Below are 21,109 nucleotides of genomic sequence, written 5' to 3' on the forward strand. Positions count from 1 at the left end.
ATCTAGAGGAACCGGATTCTTAACAACAGAGGCTCTAACACCCTTAGGCCCCTGACTAATAGTTTCTGGGTCCGCCCTAGGACTCTTATACAGATATTTATGAGCCTCAGGCACCCTGTAATACCTGTCCGGTTTAACTGGGGCAGGAGGCACAGAATCTGGATTAAGGGAAGCTTCCGAAAAAACATCTGAAACAACATCCAAAACCGGAGGTATAGCTAAGGGTCTATGCTGTGGTAAAAACAAGAACTCCCTAAGTCTCTTCCGTGAATCAGAGTAATCCTGTCCCTCCCACTGAAAATGCTCCCTCATGGAATGCAGAGTTTCTGAAAATGAAAAATCCTCTGGAGGAGAAGCAGAAGGAGTGGAATCCTCTGCATCAGAATCAGAATAAGGAGGAAATCTTGAATGTCTTCAGCAGAAGACTCTGAATCATCTGAGGCCTGCTCCAAACTTTCCAACTCTGGCTCCATCCTGGGCCTTTTATCAGGAGGAATAGAACCTCTAATTAAAGTAATCAAATCCTCTGCCATTTTAAGCATGTGCTTTTAGGCACAGACCCTGAAGAACCAGAACTGGCACCAGAGGAAGGCAAGACAGACCTGCCCTTAGAAGGAGCCTTAGAAACAGTAGCAGAAGGCCTAACCACCTTAGGCATAGAAGGGAGAATAGTAACCTGAGAGGCCCCTTCAGCCTGACCTGCCTCCTGAGAGGCCACATCCTGTAAAATCAAAGTTTCCCCCTGGGACTCAACAGAAACTTCAGCCGGATCCACCTGTTCAGCTGTAGCTTCTAAAGGTCCGGCGTCCGAAGCGGACGAATCATCCTGCCTAGGCTTTAAAGATTTGTCTTTGCGCTTCTTAGTAGAAGCAGGCGTCGGAACATCCGACGGCATATTATAATTACACCTCTTGCCAAAGACTAACCTAGCGCAATCTAACCTCCGTTTTATAGTGCGCTTATTAAACCTAGCACAAAACCGACACCCGACTACGTGCTCGGTCCCAAACAAGGAATACAAAGCGGTGGTAATCCCTATGCGGTATCTGTTTCCCACAAGAAATACAATTATTCACTTTTTCTGACATCCGGTAAGTAACTGAGGCAAGAAAAACAAAATATTCCCCAGCGGGTACTTAGCCCAACTTGGTATCGGTCTGAAACTCCGAAAACGAAAAATTTCAGAACGCCGAACGGCACTTGCAACGCTGCTTCTGCATCGGACCATGCGGCAAAAAAGACTGAGGATATGACGTCGGTCATGCGCCTTTATACCCTGACGCTCTGATGTCAGATCTAAGCGCCCATGACCGACGTCAGCCTAATACTTTGGTATTCGGGCCGACCGAGGACAGCGGACTACCCATAAGTAAGGACTGCAGCAATGTGAGATGAAGAACATCACCACTTTGGGTCTCCCCTCAAGACAGGACACTAGCCTAAAGGGAGTAACATAGTCAACAAAAGTCAAATAAATAAATAAGAAAGAAAGAAAAAAAGGACAAGTAACAAAAAATAAAAAAAAAAATAAACTCACTCATCAAACCCAAAAAGCAGTGAATACTAAGAAATATCATGACCTTAAAACTGTGAAATACACAAAAGAAAACAGAGATGCCCATGTGAAGATTAACAACCAATATTGTGTGTAATTCTCTCTCTAATAAACAGAAAGGGTCAGGGAAAACTGGAGAGCTGAAACTTGCAAGTACAATAATCCCCTACTGTACCTGTCCTGGGGACTTACTGATGCACGTCTAGCAGAAAGAATGAAGTAAGCTGCGATATTTAGAAATCATCCTTCCAGTCGCTAACTAGGCCACCCACAATGCTTTTCATTTCATTTCAGTGAACCTAGGAAGTTTGATAATCAAACCAAGTGACTACTTTTTTAAAGCATTGACTCTTCCACAGCAATGTGACTGGCTTACCAAGAAGCAGAAACACGCAGTACAGGCTGGAGAAAACAATGAGGACACAAGGTTTTTCATAATTTGCTGATAAACTTTGTGTTTAGATTTAATTATCCTTTTGGTGCCCCATTAACTATAAGATCTTATTTACATGCATGCATATCTAATCCATATTGTAAACATTTTTTTTATTTTAAGTGTTTTTGCTGGTTTCTAACTACATTCAGTTGTCAGTTTCTTCTTGGTAATTTGTGACTTGAAGTGTGTGCTATACATATCTATTAAAGGATGCAAAAATATGGAGAGGTTTAGTCAGGTTTGTCTTGATAAAATCATTGGATCCTGGGACAGGGATGCTTTAAAGATGAAATGAAACAAGCAATGTACAGAAGGGTGAGAGTTGCACGGAAATAATGAACTGCGCTGGGGTGCTGTGAGACTGTATACTGCAGGCAAAGGGCCTCCACACCCTGAGAGGTACCATTACTTCCTTGCAAGCTCACCCTAAAGGGCATTACAATACTTAGAAAATGGGCTTCATGGGCACTCTGTTAAACTATGTTGCATCCATTTTACTATTAGTATATACATATTCTTTTATATTTTTCATTTAAAATAGTTAATGTAGGATATTGTTATTGTTGTTAGAGGAAGTATTTCATATCCAAAGTATAGGATCCGTAAGAGTTTCAATGCAATTTATTCTTTAGTGACTTTTAACTCCTTGCCATGGGGTATGGTGTCAAAAATTTTGGCAAGATCAAGCTATGTTGTGCAAAAAGCAAAACCACTGTCAACTGTCAGTGGCTTGCGTGAACCTCTCAAATTGGTTTAATAGATTTAACAGGCAAGAACTGAGCTGTCAAGGGTTTAATCTGATGAGATTTTTGATATAATTAATGAGATTTGGTTCTGATATGCTCCATAACTTTGCAATTCAGGCTTGTAAGGCTGATGGGACTATAATTAAAAAAATAGCCGGTTCCAAAAGGCACTGTGGATCCAATGACATAGCACAAGGTTTACCCAGTTGGAGCTGAGGGGGACTTAGGATCCACTGGAGCTGAACCAGGCCTAGGATGTGAGGACTTTGTATCTGAACCCCTGAAAAATTTGCTAGGAGGCTCAAAGGAAGCCCTTAGGGACTTATGAGGGCACTTCCTGGGCTCCACAGATGAAGAAATGGCTCTAGAGTGGGTTTAAGCCCCTGGAGATGAGCAAGAAAAGGAAAGCAAAGTCCTTTCGGTAAAAGCTTAAAAACAGAGCACTTAAGACTCCAGATGAGTTGGTCCAAGACAATGAAAACAGCTGCTATGTGCATCAGACTGAGGTATTTTATGCTCACACAATCTGTGCACCATTTAAACCCAGTAGGCTTCTCCATTACTACCACCGGATCATCCAGTAACAGAAACTTATCCACAATTTGTTTCAAGCACAACCAAAACAACAATGACAATATCTAGCTATAAAGACTTTTTTTTTATTATTTATATCAGAGCAAATGAAAGGAAGGGGGCTGCAGCTCAAAGAGAAACAAGGAAGAGGCAAAGATCAAAAAACCCCAACACCTGCGAGATCTAGTGGGAAGGGAGGTAGTGAAAGGTGAGCAATATAATTATTTTAAAGCAATTATTTTAAAGTACAGAGAAAGTACAGTTGTGTCCACTTACCATAAATGTAGATGTTCGAGTGTATTCACTGTTGCAGTCATCACACTTGGGTTATCTGCCTGCAAGTAGCCCTCAGTCTGCCCGAATACCAGAGTCTTGGGATTTCTGCGTCGGATGCTGTTGCCTCTTCCATGACGTCATGTAGTCAGGGGTATAAAACATGCAGCCGACATAATTTTTCTTGCCCCAAATGTCAGGAGCCCCCAAAATAGGAAGCTATTAAATGGTGTGGAACACCTCCAGTAAAAAGTAAATACCCCTGCCATAGAATATGGCCATAAAGAGGATAGAGAAAGTCAGGGGGGGCTGGAGGGAGGGAAACCAGGACTGCAACAGTGAATACACTCGAACATCTAGATTTATGGTAAGTGTACACAACTGTACTATTCTCCTCGTGTTTCACTGTTGCAGTCATCACACTTGGGCTAATTTCCAAAGCTGAGGAAGGGAGGTGGCAGTCAAGAAGCGTTAGGACTGGCTAGCAGGCCTTGTAAGACTCCTGTAGCAAACCCAGCTCTGGATTTAGAAAAAAATAGGTAGGTTGGCAATGCTTGGTGAAGGTGTGTACAGAACTCCACATTGCAGCTTCCAGGATGTCCCTTGGTAGGGGCTCCCCTGAGAAATGCTGTAGAGGTTGAGGTAGCCCTAGTGGAATGTGTTCTTGATCCCCTGTGGAGTAGGTTTTCCATGGTGCTTGTAGCAGAAGTGGATGCAGTGTGCTATCCATTTGGAAATGGTTTGCTTTGAAATGGCCTTGCCCTCTGCCCCTGCAGCAAAGCTGAGTAGCAGCTGGTCAGATTTTAGTCCTGTCCAGGCAGAACCTGAGCTGTCTGTGCACGTCCAATGAGTGCAGGATCCTTTCCCTTTTATTCTGAGGATTAGGGAAAAAGGTTGGCAGATGGATTGGTTTAAAGCCACACTGGATACCACCTTGGGCATAAATGATGGATTAGTCCTGAGGGAAACCTGTCAGCATGAAAAATAATGAAGGGTTCCACAGCCATTAGTGCCTGTAATTCAGACACTCTTCTTGCTGAAGTGATGGCTAGAAGTTTGGCTGTTTTCCAAGAGAGGAATTTTAACTCTGCTGAAGCAGCAGGTTCAAAAGGGGGAAGTGTAAGCTTCTGCAGTACAAAGTTAACGTCCCAGGTCGGGGTGGGAGCTCTCCTAGGGGGCCTTAAATTGTTAGCTCCTATCAGGAACTGCTTGATGAGAGGGTGAGAAAAGAGATGCAGCTCAGTATTATAATGAGCTGAGATGGCAGAGGCATGAATCTTACTGGATGAGAAGGACAGGCCTCTGGGGAGCAGGTCTGCTAGGTAATCAAGGATTAGAGGTAGGGTGGACACAGCTGTGCCCTTTTCTTAAGACTGACTCCAAGAACAGTATCTTTTCCACCTTTCAGCATAGGATTTCCTAGTGCTAGGCCTTCTGGCTTCAAGAAAGACATCCAGCACCTGTTTGCTGAGGGTTGCTGATGGTGTACGCAAGGAATAAATCAGGCTGCAAGGTTTGGGGTTTGCAGCTGTGGATGCAAAATCTGTCCCTCCTGCTGAGACAGCAGGGAAGGGATCTGATGTAGGTGCCAGGGTGGTACTGCTGTCAGACTGTACAGGAGTGGGTACCAGTGCTAGCGTGGCCAGTCTGGGGCAATAAGGATTGCCCTTGACCTGTCCTGTTTGATCTTGAGTAGTACTTTTGAGAGGAGGGGCAGAGGTGGAAAGGCATAAATTGAGAGGTTTTCCCATATAAAGGACAGGACATCCACCTTCCAGGCTCTGCTGTGAGGATTCCTGGTGCAAATTTTGCTCAATTGGTGGTTTTGGTGTGCGGCAAAGAGGTTCACCTCCAGTGTCCCCCACCTCTGGATTAGAAGTCTGAATGAGTTGGGCTCCAGTTTCCACTCGTGTGGGTCCGGTAGATTTCTGCTTAAGTCGTCTGCCAGTGAATTTTGTTTGCCTGGCAGGAATTGAGCTTGCAGGTGCACTTGGTTGCTCCAGGCTGTGTTCCACAGGGCCATGGCTAACCTGAAGAATGGGTAGGAATGAGTTCCCCCCTGCTTGTTTATGTACCACATAACTATGGTGTTGTCTGTCCTTATCAGTTGTTGTCCTGGAAGGATAAGGCATTTGTAGGCTGTCAAATATGGGTAAATTTGAATATTTCTTTGCTTGCAGTATGCAATGGCTGGAGCCAGGCACTTTGTGAATACTCTGGGTGCAGTAGATAAGCCAAAGGGAAGTTCAGAGAACTGATAGTGCATAGAGCTTGAACTGAAACGTAGATATTTCCTCCAGGACTCCCTTATGGGGATGTGCAGATAAGCTTCTTTTAAATCTAGGTTGACTAACCAGGCATCCTTGGCTAGCATAGGAAGAAGCTGTTGTAGTGTAAGCATTATGAATTTTGGGACCACCAGAAAGGTGTTGAGAATTGACAGATCTAGGATAGGGCACCAGTAACAGCGTGGAGTAGAAATCTTGCCCCCTTTGTTCTACCGGAACAGGTTGAATAGCCCTGATAATGAGAAGGGAAAGCACTTGTTTTTGAGCCTCTGCCCACTTGTTTGGAGGAAGGTCTGGCAACCCGCTTGGGGTTGGCAGTAAGTGAAAGTAGAATCTGTATCCCTGGTATACAATGTTTAGAACCCATCAGTCCTGAGTAATGGACGTCCAGTGTTTTGCATGGAGGGTGAGTTTCCCTCCTAGGGGTGCAAGTACTTCGGCATGGCTGGGAAGGATGATTGAAAAGTCATTGTGAACTTTTTCCATAAGGGGGTGGCTTACCACTCCCTGATTTAGAGGTGGGAGCACTCCATTGTTTAGATCTCTGCATACCCTGAGACTGTAGTCCTGGTGGTCTGCTACCCCTGGGTTTGGACTGAGAAGGACTGGGAGGGACTGGAAAGGACCAGATTTTAGAAGACTAGTGCCTACTGAATCTAGGTGGCTGCACCTGTAAGAAAACTTTGACAGTTTGCATAGATTTAGCTTTTTCCTCCATCTTTTTAAGAACTACTTCTGCTTTTGTGCCAAACAAACTATCATGATTTAAAGGAGCATCAAGTAATTTTGCTTTGACATGGTCTGGCAAGATTTGTTCCTTCAGCCAAGCATGTCTTCTCAGTACAGACCCAGTGACCGCAGCCCTGCAAGATGCTTCTAAGGCATCAAGCCCACAATGCAAAGTATGTTTACTAACTTGGTTTGCAGAATGCATTAACTCTTTTTGTTTTATTAATTCCATAATATGTTGCTGGTACTTCAACATGTGAAACTGGCAATTTAATGCCCTGATGGCAAGAGTAGCAGAGGTATATACCTTTTTGCCCCATCTGTCTAAAGCTCTAGAATCCCTGTCTGAAGGGGTAGCGTTTTTGGCTGTAGTAGCTTTAATGCCTTTAGGTCCCTGGGAGATGGCCTCTGGATCCGCAGTAGGATTTTTAAAGAGAAATTTATGAGAGTCAGGTATTCTGTAGTACTTGTCAGGTTTCCTAGGAGCTGGTGGTAAATTGTCGGGAGTAAGACTGGATTCCATGAAGACATCATCTACAATATGCAGGACAGGGGGTATAGCTAGAGGCCTGTGATGAGGCAAATCTAAAAAATTCTCTGAGTCTCTTTTTGGACTGAGGATAGTCCTAGCATTCCCAGCGGAAATACTCTCTTAAGGTATGCAAGGTTTCACCAAAAGAAAAATCCTCTGGAGGGGAGGCAGAAGGAATGGAATCCTCTGTATTACAATCCTCATAGGTAGATAAGGGTATGTCCTGGCAATCAGAAGGGTCAGAGTCATTCGACTCCTGGTCTGAAGAATCAGAAGGAAATTAAATTCTTTGTCTTTTAGCAGGGGAAAGGCTGACTTCCTCTAATTAGAGTAATAAGGTCTGCTGCCATTCTAAGCATTTGTTTTTGTAGCATGGAAGCTTGAGCATGCACTTTGGTCATCAGTTTTCTAGGCGTAGTGCGAACTCTGGGCCTGAGAAACTCAGTAGTTTTTGCCAAAAACAAAGTTGTCAGTTTAATACGAACATCAGTAGGTTAAAAAACACCCTCAGAAGCCAGTGCCTGCACAGCGGCTCCAGACCCATCCAAGGTAGAGACATCCACAGGTTCCATAGTCGAAGAAGCATCTCACTGCACACCGGACTCCGAATGGGTCTCAGTAGAGGCCTGCAAATCTGTAGAAACAAGTATCAGGGGCTGCGGAAGCGCCTCATTGAGTACCGGTGGACTGGCAACTAGCTTAACGGAAGTGTCGTCGGCAGTGTTGGACCTATGCAGTCTGTCTCTGTCTTTATCCTTACGTTTTTTCAGAAGATCAGTAGTCAGATGGCTTATCGAAGCCATTTCAGAATACGGAGAATGAGAGTGAAAGAATTTAGTGACAAAGATAGCCCAAAGATGAATAGTTCGGGTGTTAAACAAGGCACAAAACCGACAGTGAGTGACGTCAATGTCTGGGCCTGAACAAGTGACGTAGTAAGAATGAAAATCTCTGTGAGGTATTTGCTTTCCACAGGCAAGACAATTGTTAACTTTTTCTGACATTGGTTAGAGCAAGAAAAAGGGATCCCCAATGGAGTACTTAGCTTTAGAAGACTTCAGGTTTGAAACTCGAAAAACGGAAATTTCAGGTAGAGGCCAACTGGCACTTGCGAACTGCTTCTCCTTCGGGCTCCTTCACAGCAAGAAAGACTGATGTAATGGTGTTGGCTGCATGTTTTACACCCCTGACGACCTGACAACAGCATCTGATGCAGAAATCCCAAGATTCTGGTATTCAGGCCGACTGAGGGCTACCTGCAGGCAGATAACCCAAGTATGATGACTGCAACAGTGAAACACAAAGAACATCAACTGTAGACCATAAATTACTAGAATGCTTTGACAGCTGGAGAAAGCGTCTTGTCACTGATAGCAGCAAATGAGATCTGAGGGAGCTGTGTGTTGCTCGTGGCATTGTGGGTTGAGGGAGGAGTTCCAGACTGGAATAAGAGTCTGTGTAAAGCAGCTAAGCCAGATCCGTGGGGACGGATCCAAGACCCATACCTATACGTGAGTCAGAATGAAACTAACATCAGATACTCTATTTTCTTTCCATTACAGACCGTATAACGGCATGTTGCAAAATAACAAATAAGTGGATATAATGGTATTTAAAAACACTAAGTCCCACAAAAGGGAACAATGCAGGATATTTTACAGTAGTAAAATTTCTTACACGACACATACTTTTTTTTTAAAAAAACTATGTTAAAGCTATGTTTGTCAAATATGTTAAAAAGACACGTTATTTTATCATATGAATCACTCCATTTACTGTAACCAGAGTTTGGATTAATCAGGATATGGCAAGCAAATCAGGAGGACCAAAATGCTCCTTAAATGGACAACAACAAACTCTCTCTCTCACATACACACACTTGCTCTGATTTCCACAACCTTCTCCCTCCCTTAATTTATAAATAAACAAGGCAGCAATGACATTAACTGACTCCATCTAATGAAGTCTAATGAGGAATGTGCTTATTATGCTAATAAAGGTTATGTTGATGAAATCCAAGGGTGCAAAAATCCTTAATCCATTCAGAATGACAGCTAAAAAAATTTAAAGCTTAAGTTTGAAAATTTTAATGCAATCCACTGCAAAATAACATATATTAATTTAGCATTCTCCAACAGCAGATATCAGACATAGCCTTTAAAAAATGCACTAGGCAAAATAAAAGCTGAAAAATAAAAAGACTGAAAATTAGGCTCAACAGCTGTTTCTAGAGTTATAATAGAAATAAAGACAAAAGCCCAAGATTAAGACTCACCTGTTGTTTTTACAGCTATAAAAAGGAATTGGCTAAATAGCCCTAACAGCTGTCATTACATCTTAAGTTCAAAAAGACCTTGCTAAAACCAAAAAGATCTGGCTAATAGCCCCAACTGGTTAAATGCAGCAACAACTGTCATAACCACAAAAGGCACCAACAGATGTTATAACAGCTCCCTTCAGTCTTAGTTCCAGTTACTAACTCTCAAGTCTACCCCAGCCTCAGCACAAACATATAGAGAAACTCAGATGCATGCACATATGTTGACAGTGTACAGCTCAGATGTCTGATTGTCATCTAATGAAAGAATTTATGCAAGAACTTACAGCCACTGTATGTATTTCGGGTTGTCGCTGTCAAATCAACTGCAAGTTCTTACTAGCTCACACACACAGACAAACATAGAATGTCCTTGTAACTGCTGGTGCTACATTCATTTGAATTAGTTCTGTTTATTTACTTTTTTCCCTCACTAACCATGGGTTTTTAAGAGCAGCAGTTAGTGAAGGGAAAGGAAGGCCTCTGTAATTGCTTTGGCTGTAGTTATTTGCTTTACCTTTGATTTTTTATTTCTCCCACTATCTGCGGCATTTCAGCCATGTTAAATGAGGATAATCAATATAGCAGACCTTTTCCATTGAAATTTCAATGTGGTTTAATACATTATCATGAAGTCACAAAATTCTTATCTGGCTTTCATCATACATTAACATACTGCTGGAGAACATTTGTTCTCCTTTCATATTCTGTCCATTTTCTAAAAAACATTATAGCCACAGCCCTCTACATAATTTAGAAAAGCATTGTGGTAGTCCAATGATGATATAACCATAGCCCAACATTCTATATTGCTCTGATTAATTTATCAACCTTTCTGCTGAATACAGAAGCAAACAATGATGCAACACTGCTGCAATATCTACTGGGTAACACTCCTAAATTTATGAAAAAGTTATCACCACTGCAAACACAGCAGGCACAGGGGCAGCAACTACGAACAAATGGAAGGTCAAAACCATAATGTGTGTGTGTGTGTGTGTGTGTGTGTGTGTGTGTGTGTGTGTGTGTGTATATATATATATATATATATATATATATATATATATATATGTATACACACACACACACACACACACATCTGTGTATGTCTGTATATATACATATATACTGTGTGTGTGTATATGTATTTATATATATATTATATATATATATATATATATATATAAATATATATACATAATATATATATATATATATATATATATATATATATATATATACAAATAAATAAGCATGCACATTTATTTATGGATGTATTTTATGTACTTTGAAATATCCAAGTGAAAAAACATTGAATGGCAAAACACTGATCCAAAAGGATCAGAAGTCAAAATAATGAAAAAGAGAAAACGTTTTTTGCATACCCCTACTAACTATATTGTACCAACTACGAGACTGTACAAGTGTGGGGAAAGGGCAAATTCCTACTCCCCACTGCTCAGCCATCTTCTACAAAGTAATGCTGACAGAAACAATCAAATGAGTTTCTGATCTCTTCTGACGGTGGTAAATATGTTCGATATTATGAACGCTCGATTACATGAACAGTTTTCTTATATAAATATATAAAGTGTCACTACTGGAAATTTAATCTTGTATCATACTTTTCCTCTATTTGGTAGAAGGACTGATGAGATATTTAAATTTAAACAGAAAGCAATGGGCTGCTTTTACAGCACCAATGGACTTCCACAATGCTCTTCTATGGCATTTGAAGTGCAGCAGGTTGCAGCAATTTATTTAATTTCACCTTTAAACAATGTTTGCTACAGAAACTGAAGACTGACAACAGAATATTACCAACTAGTCAGCAATCTATACAAATGGTACATATTCAATTAGGTGGAATGACATAATCTGAATTTAAAAAGTTACTTTGATGAATATACTCAATATACATCTGTATTACTGCTTTTATTTCTCACAGTTAAACAATGTAATTAATATGTTTTAAGTTTTAAATGTTAGAGCCTCATTTGTTAATGATAAAACATCCATCAGCTTATCATAAGTTGTACCTGTTAATAATGCTAACATAACAGAGGTAGCAGATCACATGAAAGATCAACACTGTCTGTCTGCAAAGGAAAAGAGATGTAAAGCTCTCGGATGAAGTGCTATTCTCCCACCCTCTTATGCTATTTCAGTACTTACCTTTTAGGAACTGAATATAATCATGCTAAGTGACAGCAGAGAGAAAATTCATAACAACTTGCTTGTATTAGATGTTTCTGCTCTAAAAGCCAATAGCTAACCTTGTACCAAAGCTAAACCTGATGAAGAATATGCTGTCTTATCTTCACTGCTGTCAGATAGGTAACATTAAACAAACATTTAAAGCTTGTTATTTAAAAATATAGCAATACCATAATTATTACCACTTTTGGAGAAAATAAATGATACTGCTGATATACTCTGATGTACCAAAACTATTCAACTGTGATGACAGATACCAATATCGGCAAAAAATCAGCAAAGCTATACACTGTAATAACCAAGACACCATCTTTTATTTCATTAAAGCCAGACATTTTGCTCCAAACATGGATCATTTAAATTATACAAATGTTTTTGGAACGTGGGACAGCTCTGTTAGATTTGACAAACTCTCAAAATAATACTTTGATAGTAATGCCATAAACAAAATAATACACACAAAATCTGAAACTATATTAATTGCAGAAAGAGCAAGTGTGTCAGCTCTTTAGGAGCTCTCATCTGAAGTACACAGACCTGCTTTACCTATTTCAGTTTACCGTGGTAGTCCTACTTTTACAAATGAATGAATTGGGGGAAAGGCTGTCAACATAAGCCTCCAACGGAATTGTTTGTTGTGTTATTAATAGATTAATAGATACAAGCAAGGAGAAAAAAAATAACGACAGGCCAAGCAAAAGGCAGAGAGACAAAAAAGTGGACTACTAAGGATAAGGAAAATATTGTGTTTTACCATTGCTTACACAGACACACCCACACCACACAAGAGAATATGTAGCAAGAGTAAGACAGAAATTTTAACAGGAAACAAAAATAACTGCAGAGAAAAAAAGTGTTGAAAGCAACAGACGATAATTTAAGATCCTTAATGGACCAGAGCAAAACAAACCATTACCTAGACAAAACCATCTGAAAAAAGGAAGCGAGCAAGCAAGAAAGTAACAAAAGCAGTTACCAGCAGTCTTGGGTATTTTACATTCATTATTTGGATGACATCTTTATTTTATGGGTGGACTCTGCAGGCTGGATGAATTTATTTCATATTTGAGTAATATAACTGAGTTTTTAAAATTTTCTCATAGATATAGTCGTGAAAAAAATATCCTCTTTGGACACTGAACTCAGTAAGGATGTTGATAAGGGTTGCTGTATGTCATCTATTTTTGGAAATCACGTTTTTCTAATTCATATCTTCATTATGCAAGTTGGCACCCGAGATTCACGAAAAAGTACAGCGAAATTGACCCAAGAATTAGAGACACAAAAAAATGTAAATTTCGCTACTGTTGTATCACAGTCCAAAAAGCTGCAGAATAACATGAACTGGATGCAAACGTGAATTTATGGACATAGTTTTAAATTACAGCTGCATCTTTTTTGAAGGCGAACATTACAGGCAAACAAGGGGGGTTGCTATGGGGGCCGCATGTGCCCTCATATATTGTAAACTTGTATTACTTGATAGGGAAGAAGAAAGTACAGTTTTGTACCTACCATAAATGTAGATGTTCGAGTGTATTCACTGCTGCAGTCACTACACTTGGGTTATCCTACCGTCTGGCGGTCCCACAGTCGGACAGAGTTCCAAAGTCTTGGTCTGGCGTCGGTTGCTGTCGCTTCTTCCCTGATGTCAGTGTGCCAGGGGTATATAAGATGCAGCCGCCATTTTCTTCAATTTTTCTTGCCCCAGATGTCAGGTGCCCCCAAATAGGTAGGCAATACATATTGCTAATAAAACATACATAAAAAATAAAAACAATACCTTCAGTTACAAGCAAATACACCACATAGGTTGTATATGGTAGAAAGATATAGACAAGTCCCAGCTAAGAAAGTGGGGATGGAGAGAGGGTAACCTGGACTGCAGCAGTGAATACACTCAAACATCTACATTTATGGTAGGTACAAAACTGTACTATGTTCATCGTGTTTCACTGCTGCAGTCATTACACTTGGGTTGAATACCAAAGCTGAGGTTGGGTGGCTGGGTCTATAAAGGATTCGGGGTGGCTATGAGGCCCTGCAACACTGCAGTGGAAAATCCAGCTCTGGATTTAGAGTAAAGAGGTAAGTGGTAATACTTGGTAAAGGTGTGCACTGAACTCCAAGTTGCAGCTTCCAAAATATCCTTGGTAGGTACTCCTCTAAGGTAGGCAGTTGAAGTAGCTGTTGCCCTGGTGGAATGTGGCCTAATGTTGCTAGGTACAGTTTTTCCATGCTGTGTGTAGCAGAACCAGATACAATGTCCTATCCACTTTGAAATGGTCTGCTTTGAAATAGCCTTTCCCTGTGATCCTGCAGCATATGCCACAAACAATTGCTCAGTTTTCCTAAAAGCTTTTGTTTTGTCCAAGTAGAAGCGTAACTGCCTGTGTATGTCCAGTGAGTGCAGAAGTCTCTCCCCTTTATTCTGGGGATTTGGATAAAATATTGGCAAGTGAATAGTTTGGTTAAGAGCCACACTGGATACCACCTTTGGCATAAATGTAGGGTTTGTTCTTAAAGAAACCCTGTCCTGATGAAAAACGATGAAAAGTTCCACTGCCATTAGTGCCTGTAACTCTGAGACTCTTCATGCTGAGGTAATTGCCAGGAGCAAAGCAGTTTTCCATGACACATATTTTAATTCTGCTGAATTGGCTGGCTCAAATGGAGGTAAAGTTAGTTTTTCCAAGACAAAGTTGAGGTCCCAAGTTGGTGTTGGTGCTCTCCGGGGCGGTCTTATGTTTTTAGCCCCTCTGAGGTACTGTTTTAATAATGGATGAGAGAAAATAGGAGGATCTGTGTTGTAATGAGCTGAGATGGCAGAGGCGTGGATCTTAATGGATGAAAAGGATAGGCCTTTGTCCAGCATCTCAGGTAAGTATTGTAATATATGAGGAATATTTGGAACAAGAGGGTCAAAGCTTTGAGCCTGGTTCCAGGCGCAGAATCTCTTCCACTTTTCTGAATAAGATTTCCTGGTGCTGGGCCTCCTGGCCTCCAAAATGACATCCATAACAGCTTTAGAGAGAGGTGTTGGCTGCTTGGCTAAGTAATCTGCCATGCAGCCAGGTTTAAGGTTTTGAGCTGGCTGTGCAGGATCTGATTGTTTTGTTGATTCAGAAGATGAGGAATTTGAGGGAAATCCATGCTGGGCCTTGAGCCAAGTTCTTTAAGATTGGGTACCAGTGCTGGCGCGGCCAGTCTGGGGCAATCAGGATCATTTTTGGCCTTTCTTGTCTGGCTTTTAGGAGTACCTTTGAAAGGAGAGGCACTGGTGGGAAGGCATAAACTTTTAGGGTTTTCCAGCTGAACGAGAGAGCATCCACTTTCCATGCTTGTGTGTGGTAAGTCCTTGTGCAGAATTTCTGTAGTTGGCAGTTCAGAGGGGAGGCAAAAAGATCTATGTCTGGGCACCTCCATTTTTGTGTTATCATGCTGAATACTTGTGGATTTAATTTCCACTCGTGAGTATCCATGATGTTTCTGCTCAAGTCGTCTGCCAGAGTATTTTTCTTTCCTGGCAGGAATTGTTCTTGCAGATGAACTTGATAGGTCAGTGCTATGTTCCACAAAGTCATGGCTTGTCTGCAGAGGGGATAGGAATGAGTGCCCCCCTTGCTTGTTTATGTACCACGTAACTGTGGTGTTGTCCATCTTTAGTAGTAGTTGTCCTGGGTGCAGAAGGTCCTTGAAAGCTGTTAGGGCATTTTGTACAGCTAGCATCTCTTTTTGATTGATGTGAAGATGCATTTGTTCTGCGGCCCACTTGCCCTGAATACATTTTCCTGCCATGTGCGCTCCCCAGGCATAATCCGAAGCATCTGTTGTTAGTATCTGCCTGGCTGTGGGTAAAGTGAAAGGCTGTCCCTTGTTGTGGTGACATGCCTGTGCCCACCATCGAAACTCCTGTTGTAGGCAGGGAATAAGTGGTATTACTGTTTACAAACTGTGACAGTGTTGAGTCCAAATACTTTTTAGGTACCATTGTAATTTCCTCATATGCAGTCTGGCATATGGTATTAGTAGTATGCAGGACGCCATGAACCCCAAGGCCTGCAGAATTGTTCTTGCAGGGAGTTGGGGTTCATCAATTGAAAGTACTGAGTCAGTTGTCTTTGCTTGTCTGGCGTGAGATAAGCCATCTGGGCCGTTGTATTTAAGCTGGCACCCAAGAATATTATCTCTTGTGAGGGCACTAGTTTTGACTTCTTTTCGTTTACTGTGTACCCTAGGCAAATTAGCAATCTTTTTACAAATGCCAGATGCTTTAGAAGAATGTCCTTGCTCACTGCTTGAATAAGACAGTCATCCAAGTAGGGATATATTTGAATTCCTTTTTGTCTGCAAAATGCAATTACTGGTGCCAGGCATTTTTGTGAAGACCCTGGGTGCAGTAGATAAGCCAAAGAGCAGTGCAGAGAATTGGTAATGCATTGTGCCAGCTATGAATCTGAGGTATCTTCTGCAATTTTGTCTGATTGGGACATGCAGGTATGCCTTTTTGAGGTCCAAAGTAACGAGCCAAGACTTCTTGCCCAGCATGGGAAGAAGTTGCTGTAGTGTCAACATTTTGAATTTCGGAACATCCAGATAAGTATTTAGAGTAGATAGGTCCAGTATGGGTCTCCAGGCTTTGTCCTTTCTGGGGACCAAGAAAAGTCTTGAGTAAAATCCTTGTCTTTGTTCCTGTTGTGGCACTTTTTAAATAGCTCTCATGTCCATGAGGGCTGTAATTTGTTTTTGTGCCTCTGCCCATTGATTTTGTGGCAGGTCTGGCATTCCTTTTGGCCTTGGTAGAGTGTGAAAGTGGAACCTGTAACCTTGTGACACAATATTCAAAACCCATTTGTCTTGGGTGATTACATGCCAATTTTGTGAAAAAAGTGCTAGTTTTCCCCCTAAGGGAGCGGCCAAAAGTGCTTGGCATTTGAAGGGGGAAGTCATTGGGACGGTTTTCTATAAGGTTGTGACTTGTCTTCTCCTCCTTTTGAGGTTGGAGTACCCCACTGTCGTGGTCTGTAACAGCCTTGAGGCTAAGATCTGCCTCTTGGGCGTCTGTATCTGCCTCTTTGTGGTCTGTCTGACACTGGAAAGGACCAATTTTTAGAAGGCCAATTTCTGCTAAATCGAGGTGGCTGTACCTGTAAGAAATCCTTCACTGTTTGCATAGATTTTGCCTTATCCTCCATTTTCTTCAATACCTCTTCTGCCTTAACACCAAACAAGATATCATGCTGTAAAGGGGCATCCAATAATTTTGCCTCAACATGATCAGGTAAACCTTGTTCTTTTAACCAAGCATGCCTTCGAATCACAGATCCTGTAACTGTGGCTCTACAAGAAGCCTCTAAAGAATCAAAACCACATTGCAGAGTATGTTTTCCCACTTGTTCAGCTGCATGCAATAAATCCTGCATTTCCTTATAGTCAGGACCTTCTGAGCTTGTAAGCATTTTCTGTTTTAACAGAGACATTAAATAATGTTGGTATTTAAGCATGTGGAACTGGCAATTTAAACCCTTACTGCTAAAGTTGCAGAAGTGTAAACTTTCTTCCCCCTTCTATCTAATGCTCTAGAATCCCTGTCAGAGGGAACTGGATTTTTAGCAGTGGAAGCCTTTACCCCTTTGGGACCCTGGGAAATTGTTTCTGGGTCAGCAGCAGGGTTTTTATAAAGAAATTTGAGAGAGTCAGGGACTCTGTAGTACCTATCTGGCTTGACTGGTGCTGGGGGCAAAGAATCAGGGGTTAAACTGGATTCAGAGAGCACATCATCCACAATATCTAACACAGGTGGAATAGCAAGGGGCCTGTGCTGAGGCAATAAAACAAAATCTAAGCCTTTTCTTGGATTCTGAACAATCCTGGCTCTCCCGATGGAAATGCTCCCTCATGTTATGTAAAGTTTCCCCAAAAGAGTAATCCTCAGGAGGAGAGGCTGAAGGGATTGATTCTTCAGCATCAGAGTCCTCATAGAGGGGTAAAGAGTACCCCTGGTCTGAAGAGGAATCAGAAGAAATGGAAACCTGGTCAGAGAAATCATAGTCTGTATCCTGCCTAGGCCTTTTATCAGGAGGGGGATGGGAACCTCTGATCAGAGTAATTAGGTCTTCGGCCATTTTGAGCATCTGTTTTTTAGGCATGGAGGCCTGTCCAGGTGAATGCTGTACTTGTTTCTTTGTCTTTAATGGAGTTTTAGACTTGGTTGTTGTTTTGATGGTAAGCTGTGAAGGTCTGAAAATACCCTCAGAAGCCGATGCCTGCTCAGCGGCTTTTGACCCATCTGAGGGGTTAATTTCCGTAGGCCCAATACCTTGAGTTTCCAGAGGCCTAGAAATCTCCACGTGGGAGTCAGAGGCGGCCTGTGGCTCTGAGGTAGCAGGTGTCAAGGGCTGCGAAAGAGCCTCACTGAGAACCGGCGAGCCGGCGACTGGCTTAGAAGAGGCTTCATCGTCGGTTTTGGACCTCGGATGCCTGTCCTTATCTTTGTCTTTGCGTTCGTTGTGTATTCCGGTCATCGGTTGTTCTGATGGCATGGTATAACTGAACCTTCAGCCAAAATAATGGCGAGCAAAATCAAACCAACATTTAATAGTGCGCTTGTTAAATCTAGCACAAAACCGACAACTAGTGATGTCATGGTCTGGGCCAAGGCATGGAATACAGGAAGAATGAAAATCCTTATGAGGTATTTGCTTCCCACAAGAAATGCAATTATTAACTTTTACTGACATCAGTCTGAGGCAAGAAAACGTTTCCCCAATGGGGTACTTAGCTTTATTGAAGACTTCGGTTCTGAAATTCGAATTCGAAAATCTCAGGAGTTGGCCGACCGGCACTTGCGAACTGCTTTTGCTTTGGGCACCTCGCGGCAAGAAAGACTGAAGAAAATGGTGTCAGCTGCAATCTTACATACCCCTGGTGCACTGACGTCAGGGAAGAAGCGACAGCAACCGACGCCGGACCAAGACTTTGGAACTCTGGCCGACTGCGGGCCCGCCTGACGGCAGGATAACCCAAGTGTAATGACTGCAGCAATGAAACACAATGAACATCATGTTTTTAATAGCATACTTTTTAAACATGTTAGCTGTTATGTTCATTATTTGGATGATATTTTTATATTATGGAATGGCACTATGGAAGAAATTAATATTTTTTTACAGGATTTAAATACAGTTAGTGAATGTTTCAAATTCACACATAGTGCTAGTAAGACTGGCATTCCATATTTGGATACATTTATATATACTACCACAGTTGGTTTTGAATCAAGAATTTACAGGAAAGAAACTTTCAGTAATTCGTACTTGGAATTTTCAAGCTGTCATCCAATGAGTCAAAAACGGAGTATATTCAAAGGGCAATGCATACGGGCTGCCCACATGACTTCCAATTATATTGAGATGGTTAATGAGTTGAAAAACATTGGTGATATGTTTAGAAAATGTGGTTATTCAAATAATTTAATAGTTGACATTAGTAATTATGTCCAGTACGAATGGGGAAAAATATAAACCCCTTTTAGGAGTAGGTACAGGTTATGAGAGGGACTTACTTAAGAATTCCAATGAGGGGTTAGGTAACAACAGCAGTGGTACTAATTATAGGAGGGCTTGTATTTTAAAATATGGTCCCCATATGAAAGGTGTGCAAAAAATTATAGGAAGCAATTGGAACATTTTGAATAGTGATGGGGGTGTGCAAGGGAAATTGGGGGATCAACCACGTTTTGTATACAAAACAAGTTTTAATTTGAAAAATTTGTTTGAATCTAGAACGTATGGTAGTAAAATTCTGGAGACACAAGGTGGAACTAGAAAATGTGGACATTGCAATCAATGTTTTGCTATAATGGAAGACAGTACATTGGTACTGGGAGATCTCAATCGCATACTAGTCAGATTTAAAAAGGGCAACTGTAGGGCACAACATGTGATTTATTTAGCAAAATGTGTAAAGTGTCCAAGTTATTATGTAGGGAAAACTGACAGGTGCCTTAGGAATCATATTTACGACCATTACTGTTTGTCTTTTCGGCTTTTCCCGGTTAGGGGTCATCACAGTGGAACACCGGTCCGCTAATGATTGGCAGTAGATTTTTATGGTACCAAGTTGCCAGCCCGACGCCCAATCTTCAACAATGGCACACCCACTCACGTATGTCTTTCGAACGCCACTCAACTGCGGGGAGGACATGCAGACTCCACACAGAAGGCACTCCAACTGAGAATTGAACAGAGGAACCTCTTGCTGTGAGGCAACAACTCTACCACTGCACCACCGCGACTACTACTATAGCATCAGAAAAAAGGATACTAAAAATGCACTTTATAGGCACCTTGAAGCAAGTCCGAATTGTGATTTATTTAAATTTGCCATACTGGAACAAGTTAAAGCTAACCCCAGGGGAGGGAATTTTAAGACCAAACTGGGTGAAAGACAGATAAAATGGCAGATTCTGCTAAATGCAGTAGTACATCCAGGTATTAACGACACTATATTTATTAAACTAGCACTTGAAGCTAGAATATAATTAGTAGAAGGTATTCACCTTCTCATTTTTTCTACTTATTTATATATTTTACATTTATTTATACATATATATTTATTAGTTAACATATTATCTTATTTCTCGTATTTAATATTTAAGGATAAGGTTTTTTTTAAAAAAAGTTTTACTTAATATGTTGACCTGAATATGATATGAAGTTTTTTTATACAGCAAGTGCACTTTAAATGTCTTTCTAGTCTAATTGAGATGTCGCACTGATTGGTCAGTGAAATGTATTTAACCCAGCTGATAATCGTATGCAGTGTTCTGAAGAAGTCTACTTATTGTAGATGAAAGCGCTTAACCAGTTATTTATTTAACAATAAAAGTTTTTAACTTCAGTTTGCATCCAGTTCGTGCTATTCTGCAGCTTTTTGGACTGTGATACAACAGCAGCGAAATTTACATTTTTTTGTGTGTGTGTAATTCCAGAAAAAGGCTGTAGTGAAAGGCCAGCTGGTGAGGATGGCCCGTATAGTAACAGAATTTGAAACGGTTTTGAATTAATATAAGATCTTAGATATCTTTATGAAAAGGGGTTATCCTACAAATTTTTGATGGAAATTAAAAATGTAGTCGTAGGTAAGAGAGTCAATGGGTTTTTGTACCATTATTATGCCAAGTCAATGTTCATAATAGTCATCCAAGTATGAGTCTGGATGACGTCCATGCGAAGGTGCCTCGTTTATTTGTCACAACCTTCACTTTGGCCAGTCCTATTTTGGAGTTTATTAGAAGAAATTGGACCCTGTTTTTAGTGGATACGAATATTTTAAAACAGGTGGGTAGTGTTCCACACATTGTCGATAAAAGAGATAGGTCTTTTTATTAGAGTATGTAAATGGGTCCAGTCTTATAAACATGGGGATGTTCAAATGTGGTA

The 21,109-nt window shown here is 41.1% G+C and overlaps 1 protein-coding gene across 1 annotated transcript in view; it reads right to left on the reverse strand.

The window, feature by feature from the left end:
• Nucleotides 1-21,109, reverse strand: part of LOC122815018 (kinesin-like protein KIF21A) — a 1,294,913-nt gene that overhangs the window by 737,791 nt on the left and 536,013 nt on the right. The window contains exon 12 of the mRNA XM_044087270.1: nt 11,625-11,649. Within this exon, the coding sequence (XP_043943205.1) occupies nt 11,625-11,649 (25 nt within the window). The remainder of the gene's footprint in view (nt 1-11,624; nt 11,650-21,109) is intronic.

The sequence above is a fragment of the Protopterus annectens genome, chromosome 11.part0, assembly GCF_019279795.1.
Source record: "Protopterus annectens isolate FY-2018-M chromosome 11.part0, PAN1.0, whole genome shotgun sequence".
Classification (NCBI taxonomy): Eukaryota; Metazoa; Chordata; order Ceratodontiformes; family Protopteridae; genus Protopterus; species Protopterus annectens.